Raw genomic sequence first — 18945 nt, forward strand, 5'->3', positions numbered from 1 at the left:
GCACAGGCTTGGCCTCGTGTTCCCATGGAAGCTGACACGTGAACAGTTAATTTCAGTAGAGTATAACTAAGATAATCCACAAGAGTGCTTTGGGAGCAGAAAAGAGGGGGATTTAACCCACCTGGGAGTGTAAGGAAGACATCATAAAAGAAATGATGTCTGTCTCAGTTGTCTATTACTACTTAACAAGCTGCCTCAAAATATATTGACTTAGAGGAACAGCAGTCATATATTTTTCTCACAAATCTGAAAGTTTGGCAGAGTTTATTTGACTGGGATAGATTTCCTGTGCCACAGCGTATGAGCAGGGGCTGCTCAACTGGGGGATAGAGGATTGACTTTCAAGAAGACCCATTCACCTGGCTGGCAAGTGGGTGATGGCGGAGACTATGAGCTGGGGACCATTTTCACTCTTCATGGACTGATTGGGTTTCCTCATAACATGCTGGATGGATTCTGAGAGTCAGAATCCCACCCCAAAAAACCTGGTGGAATCTGTTTCAATTTCATTATCTAGTTTACAAGACACAGATTGTCCTTTCTGCTATTGTTCCAAGCCTACTCAGATTCAAGGGAAGGGAACATGGACCCCCCAGTTCTTGATGGAAGGAGTATCAAAGTCACTTTATAATCAAAGAATATAGAATGAGAGAAATTTTATTGTCACTTTTGGAAAATACAATCTGCCACCATCTGCCTTCTGGGAACAATAATTTATATCCTCTCCTCTGCACATTACATCCATGTTTTCCTTCAGGATCCCCACACATCAGTCCATTAGGGCACTAGCGCCAAGACTAGGTTCAGGTGCTCGGGAGTATCCTTGGTGCAGTGATGGTACAGGTCCTTGGTTACCTTTGCTCTTGGCAATGATAACCCATGTACTATAATTTATCAGTCTCCTCCCCTACACACCCAACATATACTAGTAGGACAGGCACAGGAAAGTCACAACTGACATTGCCTTTCAAACACAGGAAGAATAGGGCACACAGCTGTCACAAGTCTGTGGCAATTGTGAATCTAATCAGACATCGGTCCTTGATTAAGGGTCAACCCTGTGGCATTGGAATGGTTCTATGCGGCTCTTGGTTCCACCCTCTGAGTTATTCTTCTTTTTCCACAAAAAGTAATCCGTGTTTATAGCTGAGTATCTTTCTTACCTGCTTTCTGCCTGTAAAAATTGAAGGGTCAAAAGACCTCTTCGTTTTGTACACTCTGTTCCTTCCAACCATGCTGATATAAGCTTTTCTGTATTTTGGCTCCTATGTGACTTCTGTGAGACAATGTCCTTGAGATTCTTAGAAACACTTCTGTTGAACAAAGAGGATCCATGAGGCACGCCCTTAAAAATCCTTAGAGGGTTTTTTGTTTGGCTTAAAGTTTATTTCGGGCTCCACCCGAGATCTTTTTTAGGTGCTAATAAATGATCTTGTAGTCCCACCCAGATTTGATCATTGACCTACTTCAGTTGAGATTTTTTTTGCCATGTGGAGCAGCTGGAAATAAGAAACCAGTTTTGTTTTTCTATCCAGAAATTCCTGGCTCCTTTGTATTTAGCAGGTCATTCTCCAGTTCTCTCTCTGCTTGCATTTATCATAGGCAGCCAGAAGAATAAAAGTTGCACTTTAAATGTCCTGCCTGGAAACCTGCTTAGCTAGATCATAGAATTCATTTGCTTCATTTTCGATTTTCTATGTTATTGCAGATGCCAATGTTGCCGAACTTCCCACTACTACAGGATAAATAAATTAATCCTTGCTTTTAGCTATCAATTACATTTGCTGTCCTTTAAGCCTTTACCAACAGCTTTTCCACAAAGATCTTTGGGCTTCCACAAATCCTGTCCGAAGGACCAATTCATTCACTTTGAGGCCCTTCCATCTTCTACCTGCTGTCCAATCATCAAGTTAATGCTACTTGTAGGTTTTTCTTATGGCAGCACCCCATTTCCAAATATCAAAATCTGTTCTGGTTATTGATTGCTACATAGCAAACCACTTCAACACTTAGTGAAAATAGCCGTTATTTATTATGCTTATAAATCTGCAATTTGGGGAGGGCTTGGCAAGGATAGCTCGTTTCTGCCCCAAGTGGTATCAACTGGTGCAACTTCACTAGGGGCTGGAGAATCCATTCTGCAGGTCAGTCCTTATTCATACAGCTGACATGGCCTACTTGGATTTCCTCATGGCGTATGATGGGGTTCCAAAAGCAGGCACTCCAAGAGAACGAGACAGAACTCTATTACTTTTTGTGACTTAGCCTCAGAAGGCAACACCACTCACACTGGAGTCACCAGGCTGCCTGTGTTTAAGTGGAGGGAGCTTAGTCCCCCATCCCCTTTATTGAAAAGTGTTACTAAAGTTACATTATAAGAAGGTATTCTTGCAGCCACTTTTGGAAAATACGAAATCCCACGATGCCCGAGTTGTTCGTTGTTGTTACTGTGTTTTTAAGTAGGGTAAGAATTAATTTGCATGGATATATGATTTTCCTCAATTGTTTTCAGTGTAAAAGAAGCCAGTTTGCTCAACTGACCCAAATTTAATTCATAACTATTGATAGTCTTTGCACCAATTCTAGGGGTGAAGGAATCCACCATTGAAATGGAAGAATGTTTCTTTTTAATGATTGGAATAGGGATGAATACAAGTCAGAGCAGTTTCTGTTCCAGTTATAGAGGGAAGCTCATCTAGAACTCCACAGAGGGAAGGGGAACAAAGCTGAGTGAAGCTCATCCCTTCTCCTCCTGGGGATTCCAACGATTGGGAACTAAGTAGCCAAGGGAACTAAAGAGTTGTATCTTAGGGAATGTGTTCTATGGTTTCGGTTAACTGTGTTGGATAACAAGGCTTAGGTTTACAGACAAAATGGAGATGTCTACACACATAGGAACTATATTCTGAAACTGCTAGAGAGAGAAGAGAGAGAGGAGAGAGACATGATGGAGGGGGAGAGAGATGATGGAGGGAAGATGACCGTGTCTTTAGAGGGACTATTGAATTGTGCCCCCACCCCCTTTATTTGGAATCCTAACTCCTAGTACCTCAGTATGTAACCTTATTTGGAGAATTTGGAGATAAGGTCTTTATAGAGATATTTAAATTAAAACAAAGTCATTATATGAGCCCTAATCCAACATGACTGGTGTCCTTATAAAAAAAGGGGGATGTTTAGACACAGAGATGGTATACGGAGAGGGAAGATGATGTGGAGAGAAGGGGAGAAGACGGCCATCCAGAAGCCAAGGAGAGAGACCTAGAACAGCATCTTCTCGCATGGCCCTCAGGAGGAACCAACCCTGCCCAAATCCTGATTTCAGCTCTCTAGCTTCCAGACTGTGAGACAATACATTTCTGTTTTTTAAGACAGCCAGTTAATAGTACTTTGTACACTGGCTCTAGGAAACAAAGAAGGGACCCAAACTCAGCACACAAACTCCGTACTACATAGAAGGGGAGGGTGAATGAGGATGCCTGAGCTTGTGAGGACTGACTCTCTCTGGCCTGCTTATCTCAGGGACTGAGCAGCTTGAGAGTCTTGGCTGTGACTGGCAGGGTCACTCATGCATATGGAATATGTATTTTCTCAGAAAATCACAGTTAAGTATGCATGCTAGCTACCTTTCTGTGGGCCCTTCTATTTGCTAACTAGATGAGTTAGTACAAAATACATCTCGTCTTGACCACAAGAAAAAAAATTCATCATCTCCACTGGTTTAATTTAAATATGAAGCAACGTATTAGTAAATCTATATTCAACAACATTTTGTAATTTAATCAGCAAATGAGGGCTCCTGTTTCCAAGGAGGATCTTACTATTGCCCGGATGACTACAGATTTCAGATGGAGTAAAGAATGATATTGCTCTATTACTAGGCTCATTAAATAAAGATCAACTGAAGTCCACTACTTGCTTGATAAATTTGCTGTCTGAGTTGCATGTTTATGCAGTCAATACTGAATCATATTTGTTCCCTTATTGTATCAGGGAAAAGAACCTTATATAATCAGAGTGATGACTCAGTTGCACAAATGAATGAATAATTAAATGAGTGAATGAATGAATGAATATTATCTTAAAAAGAAAAGGGCTGCAATGGCAGAAAAAGCCTGTATGACATAGTCAGATGCCATCAAAGGTAATGTTCTCTTATCGACTTTTCATTTAATTTTAACCTTGACAGGGGAATTTTTCCATTTTATGGTAACTAGGCAACCTGTTATTTTGAATCACTTAGTACAAGCTTTGCACGCTGAGGATGCTCAATAAATCCATTTTCATTAATGAGCAAATTACAACACCAGTGAAGACTGTTTCCAACCTTGTTGGAAGAGAATAGATGAGCTCTGATTTAAAAAAAAAAAAAAAGGACAATCAATAGTTCCATGGCAGGACAGTGTGGATCTTAGTTACCTCTACTATTCAATTTGCTAATATGCTTACTGGCTGCGGTCAATCTGAAATGAAAATGTCACCTGGTGAATGATCTTCCTCACCCGACTACACCTCCCTAAATATCCTGAAAGGGGTGGTTGTGAGGGTGATTCTGTAACTTACTTATACAGAAATATTTTTTTGTAATGGTGAGGCTTTTTGAATTTTAATGCCAAAATTTTGGAATTGAAAGAATTCAGACTGGACTAGGACTAATGTTTATCTCTGCTAAGCAAGTGGGTGGTGTCAACATGGTTTCTGTGGGTATGTTTAACTCATTTAAAAGAGCATACTATTTTTAAGTCCCTTGGAATCACTCTTTTACATGCAAACACTGGCTTTGCTGATAAGCACCATTTTTATCAAACAAGAATTATTTATTTGGCATTTGTTCTGTGCTCACTGCGGTCTTAGCCATTTATTAAAGTGGGTTGGTACATGGTAAATTTGTAACCCAATGTTAATTTATAAAGGGGCAAAGAGAGGAAACTAGGGCAGCAGTGCCTGCGGTGAAATCCTGGAACATTTACTCTTTCATCCATATGGACAGTGTACCAATTTGAAAAATGTAATCATCTCAATTTGCTCAAGTTGGTGGAATTTGGCTCTATTTGGAAAGCCGCATTCTAAACCAAAAGAAAGTTGTATTCTTTTCCCCTAAAATCAATTTTTCTTATACTATATATGAATAACATGAATTGTGGAATATTTCTAAAAATACAACAAACTCTTATTAAAGTGATGATGTGGAGGATTACAGGCTTCTTAGGATGTCATTTATGGGATCCTATGGGACAGAGTTTCTCCTACACTGTCAGACTAGGTGTGATAATGAAGTAAACATTCATTACTTCGTAACTTCCTGCTCACGGATTCAGGCAGGCCCCCCTCACTGCATCACATTGCACTCTACTATACTCTCCTCAAACCTCAGATACTTTTTCCTACCTGGTCCCTCATCTCAGAAGACAGCCTCATGTTTTAATTCATAAATAAAATTGAAGCCATCAGATGGAACTTTGTGAACACCCTCCACCAAGTCTACAAATACAACTGTCCCTGCAAGTTTTGTGCCTGTCCCTTAGGGGGGACTTTCCTCTGATCGAAGGGCAGTTTCGCCCTCTATGTTCCATGCTTCTGCCTTCTCAGAAATGTGACCCTTTCATTCATTTTATTCCTCTATTCTGTGTTTTTAATTGTCTTTCTCCACTGGATCATGCACATTAACATTTAAATCTGCTTAAGTCTTTTTCTTCTGTAAAACAACAACAACAACTGACAATGAAAGCAACAAACAAACAACAACTAAAAAGTTCCACGACCCACTTGACTCCTCAGCTACCATTCTCTCTATCCCTCTACATTCTCAGTATGTTTATTTTTGTCCTTCCCTTTCACTTCTTAGTCCCTTTATCTGGTTTCCATTCCACACTGCTCTATTGAAATGTGCTTTCTAAAGGTACCAGTGAACTTGATGTCACAAAATTCGGGGGACATTTAATCCTGATTTTCTTAACATTTCAGCAGCATTCCACAGGTTAGTGACATCTCCATCTTGAAACCTTTTCTTCCCTTTGTTGCGCCAGGAAGATTTTCATCTTATTATACTGTTTCCTGTCTATGTTGACAGCTGACATTTTTCTGCATGCTTCTAAAAGTTGGGAGTTCCTTAAGGTTCAGAGAAAGTCCTCCCTGTTGTTTTTACTTTTTCTCTCTTCCTAAATGATCTCATCCAAACTATGGCTTCTGTTATACAATCAACATGCTAAGGACTCTCAGTCTAGATCACTTCACTCAACTCCAAGCTTATCCAGCCAGCCAGCCATCCGTCTACTGAATGTCTCCACATGTTTGTCTCCAAGACACCTCGATCCTAACATATCGAAACTAAACTCATATCTTTCCCCTCAAATTTGCTCTTCATGCAGGGTTCCTTATCTCAGTAAGTGACTTACTCATCTCACTCCAGAAACCTGGGTGTCACTCTTGCTGTCTCCATCTCCATCAACTCTTATATTTAAACAATCACCCGAGCCTCTGATTCTTAACTGAAATAAGTAGTAGGGTGAGGGTAATTCTGTAATTTACTGTCTACCCCCAAATATCCCTCAAATCTATCCACTTCACATAATCTCTACCATTATCAACCACTCTTCTGTATAATTTTAATGATAAAATATTAACTGTCCTATTTGCCTTCTTTGAATTTATTTATGTTGCAACCAAACTAATCTTAATATCACAAATCTGAAAATGTCATTCCTCTGATTAAAAACTTTCAGTCACTTGTTATTTTGTCATTGTTCTTAGAAAAATGGTCTAAATCCCTAATAAGGTTCAAAAAGCCCTGAATGATGTTTTCTCCCCCCTTCATATTTAGCCTCATCTCTCACCAGTCTCCTAACATTATATAGGTTTCAAGTGTACATTTCTGTAATTCATCATCTGTATATTGCATTGCGTGTTCACCACTCAAAGTCAAATCTCCTTCTGTCACCATATATTTGACCCTCTTTACCATTTTCTGCCCCTTCCCCCCTTTTCTCTCATAACCACCATACTGTTGTCTGTGTCTATAAGTTTTTGTTCTTTTGTCTTATTTGTTTATTGCTTTCAGTTGTATATCCCACATATCAGTGATATCATATGGTTCTTGACTTTTTCCATCTGATTGATTTCACTTACCATGATATTCTTAAGATCTATTCACGTTGTTGCAAATGGCAGTATTTTATTTCTTAAGGATGAGTAATATTTCATTGTATATATGTATCACCTCTTCTTTATCCAGTCATCTATCAAAAGACACTTCAGTTGTTTCCATGTCTTGGCCACTGTGTATAATGCTGCAGTGAACATAGGAATACATTTATCTTTATGAATATATTTTTTCAAAATTTTGGGGTAGATACCCAGAAGAGGGATTGCTGGGTTATATGGTAACTCTATTCTTAATCTTTTGAGAAAACTCCATACTGTTTTCCATAGTGGCTGCACCAATTTACCTTCCCACCAGCAGTGTATGAGGGTTCTTTTATCTCCACAACCTCTCCAACACTTGTTGTTACTTCTCTTGTTGATAATTGCCATTCTAACAGGCTTGGTAGTATCTCATTGTGGTTTTGATTTGTATTTCCCTAATAGCTAGTGAAGTTAAGCATCTTTTCAGATATCTGTTGGCCATTTGCATGTCGTCTTGGGAGCAATGTCTGTTCAGGTCCTCTGCCCGGTTTTTAATTGGATTGTTTGTTTTCTTGTTAAACTGTATGAGGTCTTTATATATCTTGGATGTTAACTCCTTTTTGGAGGTGTTATTTGCAATTATCTTTCCCATTTGGGTAGTTCCCTTTTTGTTTTGTTTGTGGTTCCTTTTGCTATGCAGAAGCTTTTTAGTTTGAGATACTCCCATTCATTTATTTTTGCTTTTACTTCCCTTGCCTTTAAGATCAAATTCATAAAATCCTCTCTAACACCAAGGTCCATAAGTCTAGTACCTATGTTTTCTTCTATACATTTTATTGTTTCAGGTCTTATATTTAGGACTTTGATCCATTTAGAGTTAATTTTGGTGTATGGTCACAAATAGCAATCTAGTTTCATTCTTTTGTCATGTGATTTTCCCATTTTCCCAGTACCATTAATTGAAGAGGTTTTCTTTTCTTCATTGTATGTTTCTGGCTCCTTTGTCAAAAATTATTTGCCTATATATGTCTGGATTTATTTCTCAGCTATCAATTCTGTTCCATTGGTTTGTGTGATTGTTTTTCTGCTAATACCATGCTATTTGATTATTGTCTTTTTTTTAGTATAATTTGAAGCCAGGGAGTGTGATACCTCCAGCTTTGTTCTTTTTTTTCAGGATTGCTTTGGCTATTCAGGGTCTTTTGCGGTTTCATACAAATCTGATGATTTATTTGTTGTATTTCTTTAAAAAATGCCATTTGGATTTTGATGCGGGAATGCATTAAATCTGTATATTGCTTTGGGTAATATGGACATTTTAACTATGTTGATTCTTCTAATCCATGAACACAGAATATCTTTCCATTTCTTTGTATCTTGTTTAATTTCTTTTAATAATATCTTATCGTTTTTAGTGTATAGGTTCTTTACATCCTTTGTTAAATTTATTCCTAGGTAGTTTATTCTTTTTGTTGCAATTGCAAAAGGAATTTAAAAAAAAATTTTCCCCCCGAAATTTTGTTAGTACAATGGATTTTTGTACATTGATTTTTGTATCCTGCAACTTTACTGTATTTATTTATTGTTTCCAATAGGCTTTGGTGGAGTCTTTAGAGTTTTCTATATAAAGAATCATTTCATCTGCAAAAAGTGACAATTTTACTTCTTCATTTCCAATTTGAGTGCCTTTTATTTTGTTGTCTTGCTTGATTGCTCTGGCTGGGACTTCCAGTACTATGTTGAATAACAGTGGTGACAGAGGGCATCCTTGTCTTATTCCTGTTTTTCTTAGAGAAAAAGCTTTCAGTTATTCACCATTGAGTATCATATTGGCTGAGGTTTTGTCATATGTGGCCTTTATTATGTTGAGGTACTTTCCTTCTATACCCATTTTGTTAAGTGTTTTAATCATAAATGGATATTGTATCTTGTCAAATGCTTTTTCTGCATTTATTGATATGATCATATGATTTTTATTCATTATTTTGTTTATCACATTGTTCGATTTATGTACGTTGAACCATTCTTGTGCCTGTGCAATGAACCCCACTTGATCATGATGTATAGTCTTTTTAATGTATTGTATTCCATTTGGTAGTATTTTGTTTAGGATTTTTGCATCTGTAATACATCAAAGATATTGGTCTACAGTTTTCTTTTTTGTGTTATCCTTGGCATGGTTTTTGGTATCAGGGTAATGTTGACCTCATAAAATGAGTTAGGAAGTATTGCCTCTTCTTCAATTTTTTGAAGAGTTTGAGAAGGAGAGATATTACATTTTCTTTGACTGTTTAGTAAAATTCACTAGTGAAGCAATCTGGTCCTGGACTTTTACTTTTCGGGAGGTTTTTGATGACTGTTTCAATTTCCTTACTGTTGATCGGGCTATTTAGGTTCTCCCGTTCTTTGTGATTCAGTCTAGGAAGGATATACATCTCTAAGAAGTTGTCCATTTCATCTAGTTTATTGAATTTTCTGGCATACAGTCTTTCATAGTATTCTTGTATGGTCCTTTGTATTTTTGTGGTGCATTTAATAATCTCTCCTCTTTCATTTCTGATTTTGTTTATTGAGTCTTTGCTCTTTTTTCCTTAGTGAGTCTAGCCAGAGGTTTATAATTTTTATTAACTTCAAAGTACCAGCTCTTTGATGACTTAATTTTTCTTATTGTCTTTTTGTTCTGTATTTCATTTAATTCTGCTCTAATTTTTATTATTTTCTTCCTTCTGCTGACTTTGGGCTTCATTTGTTTTTCTTTTTTCTACTTCTCTAAGGTGTAACATTATGTTGTTTGTTGGGATTTTTCTTGTTTCTTGATATAGGCCTGTATGATATAAACTTCCCTCTTACTGCTGCTTTAGCTGTATCCAAAAGTTTTGATATGTCACATTGTCATTTTCATTTGTCTCTATGTATTTTTTGATCTCTCCTTTTATTTCTTCTTTGACCCATTGTTCTTCATTAGCATGTCGTTTAATCTCCACACGTTTGTGGTTTTTCCTGCTTTTCTTTTGCAGTTGATTTCAAATTTCAAAGCATTGTGGTTGGAGAATATGCTTGGTATGATTTCAGTTTTCTTAAATTTGCTGAGGCTAGTTTTGTGTCCCAACATATGGTCTATCCTTGAGAATGTTCCATGTATGCTAGAGAAGAATGTGTAATCTGGTGTTCTGAGATGAAAGGCTCTGTAAATGATGATTATGTCCACTTGGTCTAATGTGTCATTTAAGGCCGATATTTCTTTATTGATTTTCTGTTTGGATGATCTATCCATAGCTTTCAGTGGCATATTTAGGTCCTCTACTGTAATGTGTTTTTCTCAGTTTTCCCTTTTGTTCTGTTAATAGTTGCTTTATATACTTTATTACTCCCTAATGTGTGTGTGTGTGTGTGTGTATATATATATATATATAGACAAGTGTTATGTCTTCATGATGTCCTGCCCCTTTTATCATTATAAAATGTCCATCTTTTCCCTTTGTTATCTGTTTATCTTGAAATCTATTTTGTCAGATATAAGTATGGATACAACCACTTTTCTCTGGATGCCATTTGCTTGGAGTATCATTTTCCACCCTTTCACTTTGAGTCAATATTTGCCATTGTAGCTGAGGTATCTCTTGAAGGAAGGTTAGGGGGATGGATAAAAAAGGTGAAGAGATTAAGAAGTACAAATTGGTAGTTACAAAAATAGTCTTGGGGATGTAAAATATAGCATAAGGAATATAGTCAATAATATTGTAATAACTATGTATTGTGTCAGATGGGTACTGGATTTATTGGGTTGATCAGTTTATCAGTTATATAAATGTCTAGTTACTATGCTGTACACCTGAAACTAATATAATATTATATGGCAACTGTGATTGAAAAACTTTATCCACTCATCCATTTATGGACACCCAGACTGCTTCCACATCTTGGTAATTGTAAACCATGCTGCAGTGAACATATGGATGCGTAGATCCCCTCGAAGTAGCATTTTGGGTTTCTTTGGATAAATGCCCAGAAATGGGATTACTAGGTCCTTCATTGTCTCCTGTTATAGCTTTTGTTTTAAAGTCTATTTTCTCTGGTATTGCTGCTACCCCAGCTTTTATTTTTTTATCTTAATTTTCATGAAATATCTGTTTTAATCCCTTTTACTTTCAGTCTGTGTGTGTCTTTTGATCTAAAGTGAGTCTCTTGTAGGCAGCATATGTAAGGGTCTTGTTTTTCTTATCCATTCAGCCACCCTTTATCTTTTAATTGGAGTATTTAATTCACTTATATTGAAAGTAATTGTTGATAGATATATAGTTGTTGCCATTTTAGTATTAATATTTCTATCTTTTTTTCCCCTTCTTTTTCTTAAAGAAGTCTCTTTTAACATTTCTTTAATACTGGTTTGGTTGCACTCCTTTAGCTTTTACCTTTCTGGGAAGCTCTTTATCTGTTCTTCAATTTTAAGTGATAGCTTTGTTCGGTAGAGTAATCTTGGTTGTAGGTTCTTGCTTTTCATTACTTTGAATATTTCATGCCAATCCCTTCTGGCCTGCGAAGCTTCTTTGAGAAATCAGCTGACACTCTTATGGGAGCTCCCTTGTAGGTAACTAACTGCCTTTGTCTTGCTGCTTTTAAGATTCTCTCTTTGTCTTCAATCTTTGGCATTTTAATTATGATGTGTCTTGGTGTGGACCTCTTTGAGTTCATCTTGTTTGAAACTCTCTGTGCTTCTTGGGTTTGTATGCCTATTTATTTTGCCAGGTTAGGGAAGTTTTCTGTCATTATTTCTTCAAATAGGTTTTCAATTCCTTTCTTTCTCTTTTCTCCTTCTGGTGCCCCTATATGTGAATGTTGGTACACTAGATGTTGTTTCAGCGGTCCCTTAAACTATGCTCCTTTTTTGGATTCTTTTTTCTTTTTGCTCTTATGACTGGGTGTTTTCTGATACCTTATATTCCAAATCACTGATTCAAACATCTGCTTCATCGAATCTATTGTTGATTCCATCTAATGTATTCTTTTTTTTTTTTTTTTTTTTTTTGGCTGGGTACAGTGAACTTTATTGATGGTGCATGACAAGGCTGGGCTTCCTCAGCCCCTTCCCTTTAGGGGCTTTGGGAGGGAGACAAGGTTAGGAGATTCTCAGTGTGTTGGGGGATCAGTTTGGGAAAAGGACTCCCCAGTAGTCGAGGGCCTCTCTTCCTCTTGCTGGGGCTGGTGGTCCAGGGGGTTCTTACTCCTTGGAGGCCATGTAGGCCATGAGGTCCACCACCCTGTTGCTGTAGCCAAATTCATTGTCGTACCAGGAAATGAGCTTGACAAAGTGGTCGTTGAGGGCAATGCCAGCCCCAGCATCAAAGGTGGAAGAGTGGGTATCACTGTTAAAGTCGCAGGAAACAACCTGGTCCTCAGTGTAGCCCAGGATGCCCTTGAGGGGACCGTCCGATGCCTGCTTCACCACTTTCTTGATGTCATCGTATTTGGCAGCTTTCTCCAGGCGGCAGGTCAGATCCACAACTGACACATTGGGGGTAGGGACGCGGAAGGCCATGCCAGTGAGCTTTCCATTGAGCTCAGGAATGACCTTGCCCACAGCCTTAGCAGCGCCAGTAGAAGCAGGGATGATGTTCTGAGCAGCCCCTCGGCCATCACGCCACAGCTTCCCAGAGGGACCATCCACGGTCTTCTGGGTGGCAGTGATGGCATGGACTGTGGTCATGAGTCCCTCCACGATGCCGAAGTTGTCATGGATGACCTTGGCCAGGGGGGCCAAGCAGTTGGTGGTACAGGACGCGTTGCTGACAATCTTGAGGGACTTGTCATACTTCTCATGGTTCACACCCATCACAAACATGGGGGCATCCGCAGAAGGGGCAGAGATGATGACCCTCTTGGCTCCACCCTTCAAGTGGGCCCCTGCCTTCTCCAAGGTAGTGAAGACCCCAGTGGACTCCACAACATACTCAGCACCAGCATCACCCCATTTGATGTTGGCGGGATCTCGCTCCTGAAAGATGGTAATGGACTTTCCATTGATGACAAGCTTCCCATTCTCAGCCTTGACTGTGCCTTTGAACTTGCCATGGGTGGAATCATACTGGAACATGTAGACCATGTAGTTGAGGTCAATGAAGGGGTCATTGATGGCGACAATATCTACTTTGCCAGAGTTAAAAGCAGCCCTGGTGACCAGGCGTCCAATACGGCCAAATCCGTTCACTCCGACCTTCACCATCGTGTCTCAGGGTCGTGCTGGTACTGCGCAGGAAGACGCGGCTGTCTGTCGAACGGGAGGAGCAGAGAGCCTAATGTATTCTTTACTTCAATTATTGTATTCTTCATTTCTGATTGGTTCTATTTTATGTTTTTTCTGTCCATTTTTATGTTTCCTATCTGTTGAAGTTCTCACTGAGCATCCTTATAATCAGTGTTTTGAACTCTGCATCTGCGAGGTTGCTTGTCCTCCATCGTGTTTAGTTCTTTTTCTGGAGCTTTGTTGTGCTCTTTCATTTGGGACATGTTTCTTTCTCTCTTCATTTTGGCTGCCTCCCTGTGTTTGTTTCTACATACTATGTAGAGTTGCTATGTCTCTCAGTCTTTGTAGAGTGGCCTGATGTAGTAGGTGTCTTGTAGGGCTCAGTAGCCCTACCTACTCTTTACCAGATGACCTGAGCTGGGTGCTGCAAATATGTGCTTTGTGTGGATTGTTTTTGCCTTCCTATTATAGTTGAGCCTTTGTTGCTGTTCATACATCAATAGGAGGGATTGTCTTTGTCATTAATTTTAGGCAGTTTTAATATAATGTGCCTAAGAGAAGGTTTTTTTGGATTGAGATAGTTAAGTTTTCTGTTTGCTTCTTGAATTTAAGGATTCAGCTCTTTGCATAGGTTTGGAAATTTTTCGTCTACTATTTGTTTGAATAGGCCTCTGTTTCCTTTTCCCTCTCTTCTGGTATACTCATTATTCTTATATTGCTCTTTCTGATGGAGTCACATAGTTCCCATAGAGTTCTTACATTTTCTTTTTACCCTGAAGTCTCTCTCTCTCTCTTTTTATCTGCATCATTTCCAGATTTCTATCTAAGGTATCACAAATGCTTTTCTCCATTTGCTCAGCTCTATTTTTCTAAACTTGCTAGTTCATTCTTCGTCTCTTTTATTAAGTTCTTTAGCTCCAGAATTTCTATTTAGTTCTTTTTAAAAGTTTCAATCTTTTTGATAAAGTACTCCTTTTGTTCATTGATTTTATGGCTGAGTTTATAAAATTGCCTGAGTTTTCTTGTATCTCGATGAGTTTATTTCAAAACTGAAATCTTGAATTCTCTGTCATTTAAAGCACATATTTCCATGTCTTTAAGCTTATTTTCTGGAGATTTTTCAATTTTTTTTCTGAGCTGTCTTTTTATCTTGGTTGTTCATGGTGTTTGATGGATTATCTCTCTACCTAGGCCTTTATCGAAATGAAATTTGGTTTTTTGTTGTGTTTTGTTTTTTTGTTTTTGTTTTTTTAATGAATGATACCTTTATTTAGCAGATTGATAAGAAGAGGTCTTCCTTTTGTTTTCCAGTAGGTGGTACTGAAGCATAAGATTTTTATTTTCTCTTATACTGCTGCAGCTCCTGGGATCTGTGCAGGATGGTGCAAAATACCCTGTATTCCCTGGGGAGGGTGGATCCTCTCTGTGACCAGGTTGCCTTGGTCTCAGAGCACCACCCACATGGGGGAATGTGGTAGGCAACAGGTTTTGGAGCCTACGAAATCCCAGCACGACCCCCTGAAACCAGATGCTGTTGACAGTGCTGCACTGCTCCAGGTGTCCCAGGTGTCACCACTGGGATCAGCACAATGGGTGGGGATAGGATTGGCTGGGAGAGGCTGGGTCCTGCGTTTATGGCTTTGTTCTCTACCCAGTAATGGTGTCTGCCAGACCTCATTGACCAATGGTGCCTGACTCCTGTAGCTCCACCCTGTCAATGGGATTAGCTGCAGCATGCATCTGCTGCTCAAGGAGAAATGCTCCTGTCTCTCCAGTTCTCGGGGCTGCAGATAGTATTCTCTGTAATCCAACACTCACTGCTGCAGCTTCTTCTGGGGCCCTCTGTTAGCTCTGGGAAGGTGAGGGGATGCAAGGTTGGAGGGTGAGGGGAAGCAGACAGGCTCTGTGGCTTTGTTTTCTTTCTGGCAATGGTGGCTGCTGGTCCACAGCTGCCACACTTCTGTATTCTGTCTCTGCCCCCATCACTGGGTTCAGCCTCAATATGTGCTTACTACTCAGGTAGGAACGCTTGTTCTACCTCTCTGTTCCTTGGGGCTACAGAGAGTGTGTATGACAACCTGGTTCCTCCCCTGTCCCAAGACGCACAGCGAGCTTTAAGCTCAGGCTGTGTCAATGAAACCTGTCTCTGCTTTTCTCCTTTCCCTCCTCCCCTATCTGCTCCAATTCTCCCATCTTTAGATATTTCAATGCACTGATCTCAGGTGTGTTTGTGTGTTGAGCAGGAAATCTTTGTTGAATAGCTGTTCAATTTGTTATAATTTCAAGGGGAGTGACCAGGGGGACCTCTCATGCTGCCATGCTTCTGACATCTTTCTAGAACCAAATTCTTAACCACATTTATAACTCATGAATTAGTTATTTGATTATGTAAGCATGCAATTTTGAGATTCTTTTGAATTTGCTAGGATAAATCTTGAATTTTTGTCTTTCAATTAAAATAGGAATAGTTGGAAAGCTGTGTAATGGTTTGTGATAAATCTACATTGTACCCATCTGTGGAGTGGTGCTAGGGGGATGTTCTAATCAATCTAAAATAAGTAGATGAATTGGAGACAACCCAAAAGTCAATGCAAGTTGTAGTAATGATACATTCAAAGTTTAAAATCATCTATAATCTTTAAAATAAGTTTTCCAGGCTCAGTATTTGGGAAAGATCCCGCTGAGCCTGCCGGCGTAATAAAGCTGACCTTCCTAACTCTCTGAGTGACGCTTGGGTTCTTTCTGGTCCTGGTATCCGTTAACAGTCTCTTGTAGTTGAGATGAGGATGATGCTGTTAGTACCCATATGTGTAAGGGTGAAACTCGGTAGATCAACGTAATTAAACTTAGCCAGTTTACAGTTTGATTTATCCTGATATTCAGCTGTTTCCTCTTTGTTTCTCTCCTCACTGATTAACTAACTCAGTTTGTTCCCGTTCTCAAGGCTACCCATACCTTACTAATTAACATCCTAACCTGAAAAAAACAGTTTCTTTAATCTTCAGGGCCCAGGTATCCGGATTGGTGATCTCAACTCCCTAGCAGTTCCCCCCAAGTCAGCTATAGACAATAAGATTTAACAGAACACTGAGACACTCAGAAGAAGCCAGGGGACAACTTCTCAGCTATCAGCCCGGAGGCCTGCTTTCCTTTGTTCTTTCCCATTTACCTGCCTGTGAAACCTCTTAATCATTTTGGCGTGGGGAAGGTGGTTTTTCAGACATGAGTCTGCCATCTTCCCTAGCCTGCCACATCTAGAATAAAGGACGCTTTTTCTCCTCACCAACTCTTGTCACTCTGTGTTTTTGGACTTTTGGGGCAACAAGTGGCACTGAACCTGAGTTCGGTAACCTGGAGAGCCAACTAAAGAGCAGATGGGGTATGACGTCACAGTAGATAATAGGGAGGACAAATGCTGACAAAGGGCAAAATTTGCCTCTTCTATCGGATATTTTTTGGCACTATTGCTTCCTAAAACTTCAAAGAAAACAGAGAGAATAAGAAGAGAAATGGCACCTTTCAGTAACAGAGAAAACCTTGGGTTGATTAACATTATACTTATCTGACTGTTTTTAAAAGATTTTGCTTTCTATATGAATATTTGTATTTAGGGGCTCAGGATTGCTTTAAACTTGCTAATGAAGTCTATAATAAAGAACAAAGGAACAGTCTTCCCAGAGGTTAAGGCACACAGTTGTTTCACCAGAGGCCAGGCCCAAACAGGCTAGATTTAATTTTATTTTATAGAAGTTGGCTATTTGTGTTTTTATGTTAAACCTTTTTAAAATTGTGCAAGCTAGATTCAGCCTCTGGACCACCTGTTTACAGCCTCTGATTTAACCTTTTGAAGGAATCATGCTTATTGCATGGTAAAAAAGAAAAAAAAGAAAAAAAAAAGTTTTCCAAATAATATCTAATTATTCAAAATTTCATGATGGCTCATAGTTACCCCTCAATAAATGTCTGTTGAGTGAATTATTGTATATTTACCATTAGATACAAATTTAGTGGAAAACTAATATTACATGTATACACATGGAAAAAAAGACCAAAAAGATATATTATTAATAGTACTATCTTTTGGTGCTATGATTACTGTGACATTTATTTTCTTTTTCATTCTTTTTTGTTTTGTTCAGTTGTTATTACAATAACACCTATTGATTTTTATAATTAGAAAATTATTAAAAATAACTTAATCATCTAGAAATCTCCTAGATCTAGAGATCATAAAAAACAATTCACATCCATCTAATGTAGGTGATTTCTCTCTTTGAAGACAGAGTTGAATGGACTGAGGATAGGTACTATCTATAAAATACTGAAACTTCTCCTGCAATAACCCTTAATCTATTGAAGATACATGTTTTTGGCATCTATTTTTGCTCAAACTTCAGAATATTTTAATTTAGATTATCTTGTTTGGTGTACTGGTTCAACACTTGACAAGAGTTATTCTCAAAGCTCCTAAAAGAGGCAATATCATTATAGCTTGTGGGAATTTACAGTTGTGTAATTTCAATCCCTTTTAATGATTAAGCTGTTATTTCATGGGCTCATTAATTTTGTTCTGTTTAGCAGCAGCTACATACAGCATTAAATTGGAAATAACATGCTGAAAATACTACCTTAAAGAAATTTTGCATAGTGCTTATAGTCTCATATTTAACACATTTTTTTCCTACCTGCGCTATCTAGACATATCATGTACATCTACTAGCAAGCTCACTAATTTACTTTATGTTCTTTTCCAGAGATGCTGTATTATTAACGTAATATTGTATTAAGACTACTAGTTCTCCCTTTAAGTACTCCTACACTCTTAATTAAGTAACATTAGCAAAATTAACTGACACCAAACTACAGTCACACTATACATTTTAAATGTAAAATTATACATTAATATATTCTATATTTTATTCACTATATTACATTTTACATTTATATTAGAATAAACAAATTCAAGAAACTCAGATTATTTTTCCATTGGACTCTCAGAGACAGTTTATTAAAAAATGGAAAAGATAAAAATAGCTTATTTTAGGTAATACTTTTGGGTATTAACAGACCAAGTTTGAATAGTTAAGAAAAATAGGGAATCAAAAGTAATTTCATTATTTAGTCTCAGAAATAATGCACAAAAGATTTCCGGATCTATCATTTCATCACATTTATCATCCAATCTTCTATTGCAATTGAGAAACCGAAATCAAAATAAATGAATAGTTTGTTGAAAGAGATGGGAATTCAAAAGCAAATCTGGCACTGTGAATTCACTGTGACTCTCAGTGTATTATTCATATCTCTTCCTCAGTGCTCCATCATACGGTTCAGAACATTCTCTTTTCATAATAACACTCACTCATCCATTCATTTATTGAGTCATTTGTTACACAACTATTTATTGAGGACTTACAGTATTCCAGGTCCTTAGGTGCATGAGACACAAAGAAAAAGAAAACATGTTAGATATAAAGCGATAGGAGAGGTTTTATCCACAATGCATTGGGCTAAGTTTAAAGCCTTCTAGGTGTTGGGAGTCAAGAGAGCTCAAATAGACCATTATTGCTTCCAAAGTTATA

General features: G+C 38.2%; 2 protein-coding genes across 7 annotated transcripts in view; one reads left to right on the top strand and one right to left on the bottom strand.

The window, feature by feature from the left end:
• Positions 1-18945, top strand: part of ANKS1B (ankyrin repeat and sterile alpha motif domain containing 1B) — a 914119-nt gene that overhangs the window by 298015 nt on the left and 597159 nt on the right. The gene's annotated exons all lie outside the window — the stretch shown is intronic.
• Positions 12275-13406, bottom strand: LOC117029436 (glyceraldehyde-3-phosphate dehydrogenase). The gene has a single exon (XM_033118724.1). It carries the CDS (start codon positions 13340-13342, stop codon positions 12341-12343), a length of 1002 nt encoding a protein of 333 aa, XP_032974615.1. The 5' UTR covers positions 13343-13406; the 3' UTR covers positions 12275-12340.

This window comes from Rhinolophus ferrumequinum, chromosome 10 (genome assembly GCF_004115265.2).
Source record: "Rhinolophus ferrumequinum isolate MPI-CBG mRhiFer1 chromosome 10, mRhiFer1_v1.p, whole genome shotgun sequence".
Taxonomy (NCBI): Eukaryota; Metazoa; Chordata; class Mammalia; order Chiroptera; family Rhinolophidae; genus Rhinolophus; species Rhinolophus ferrumequinum.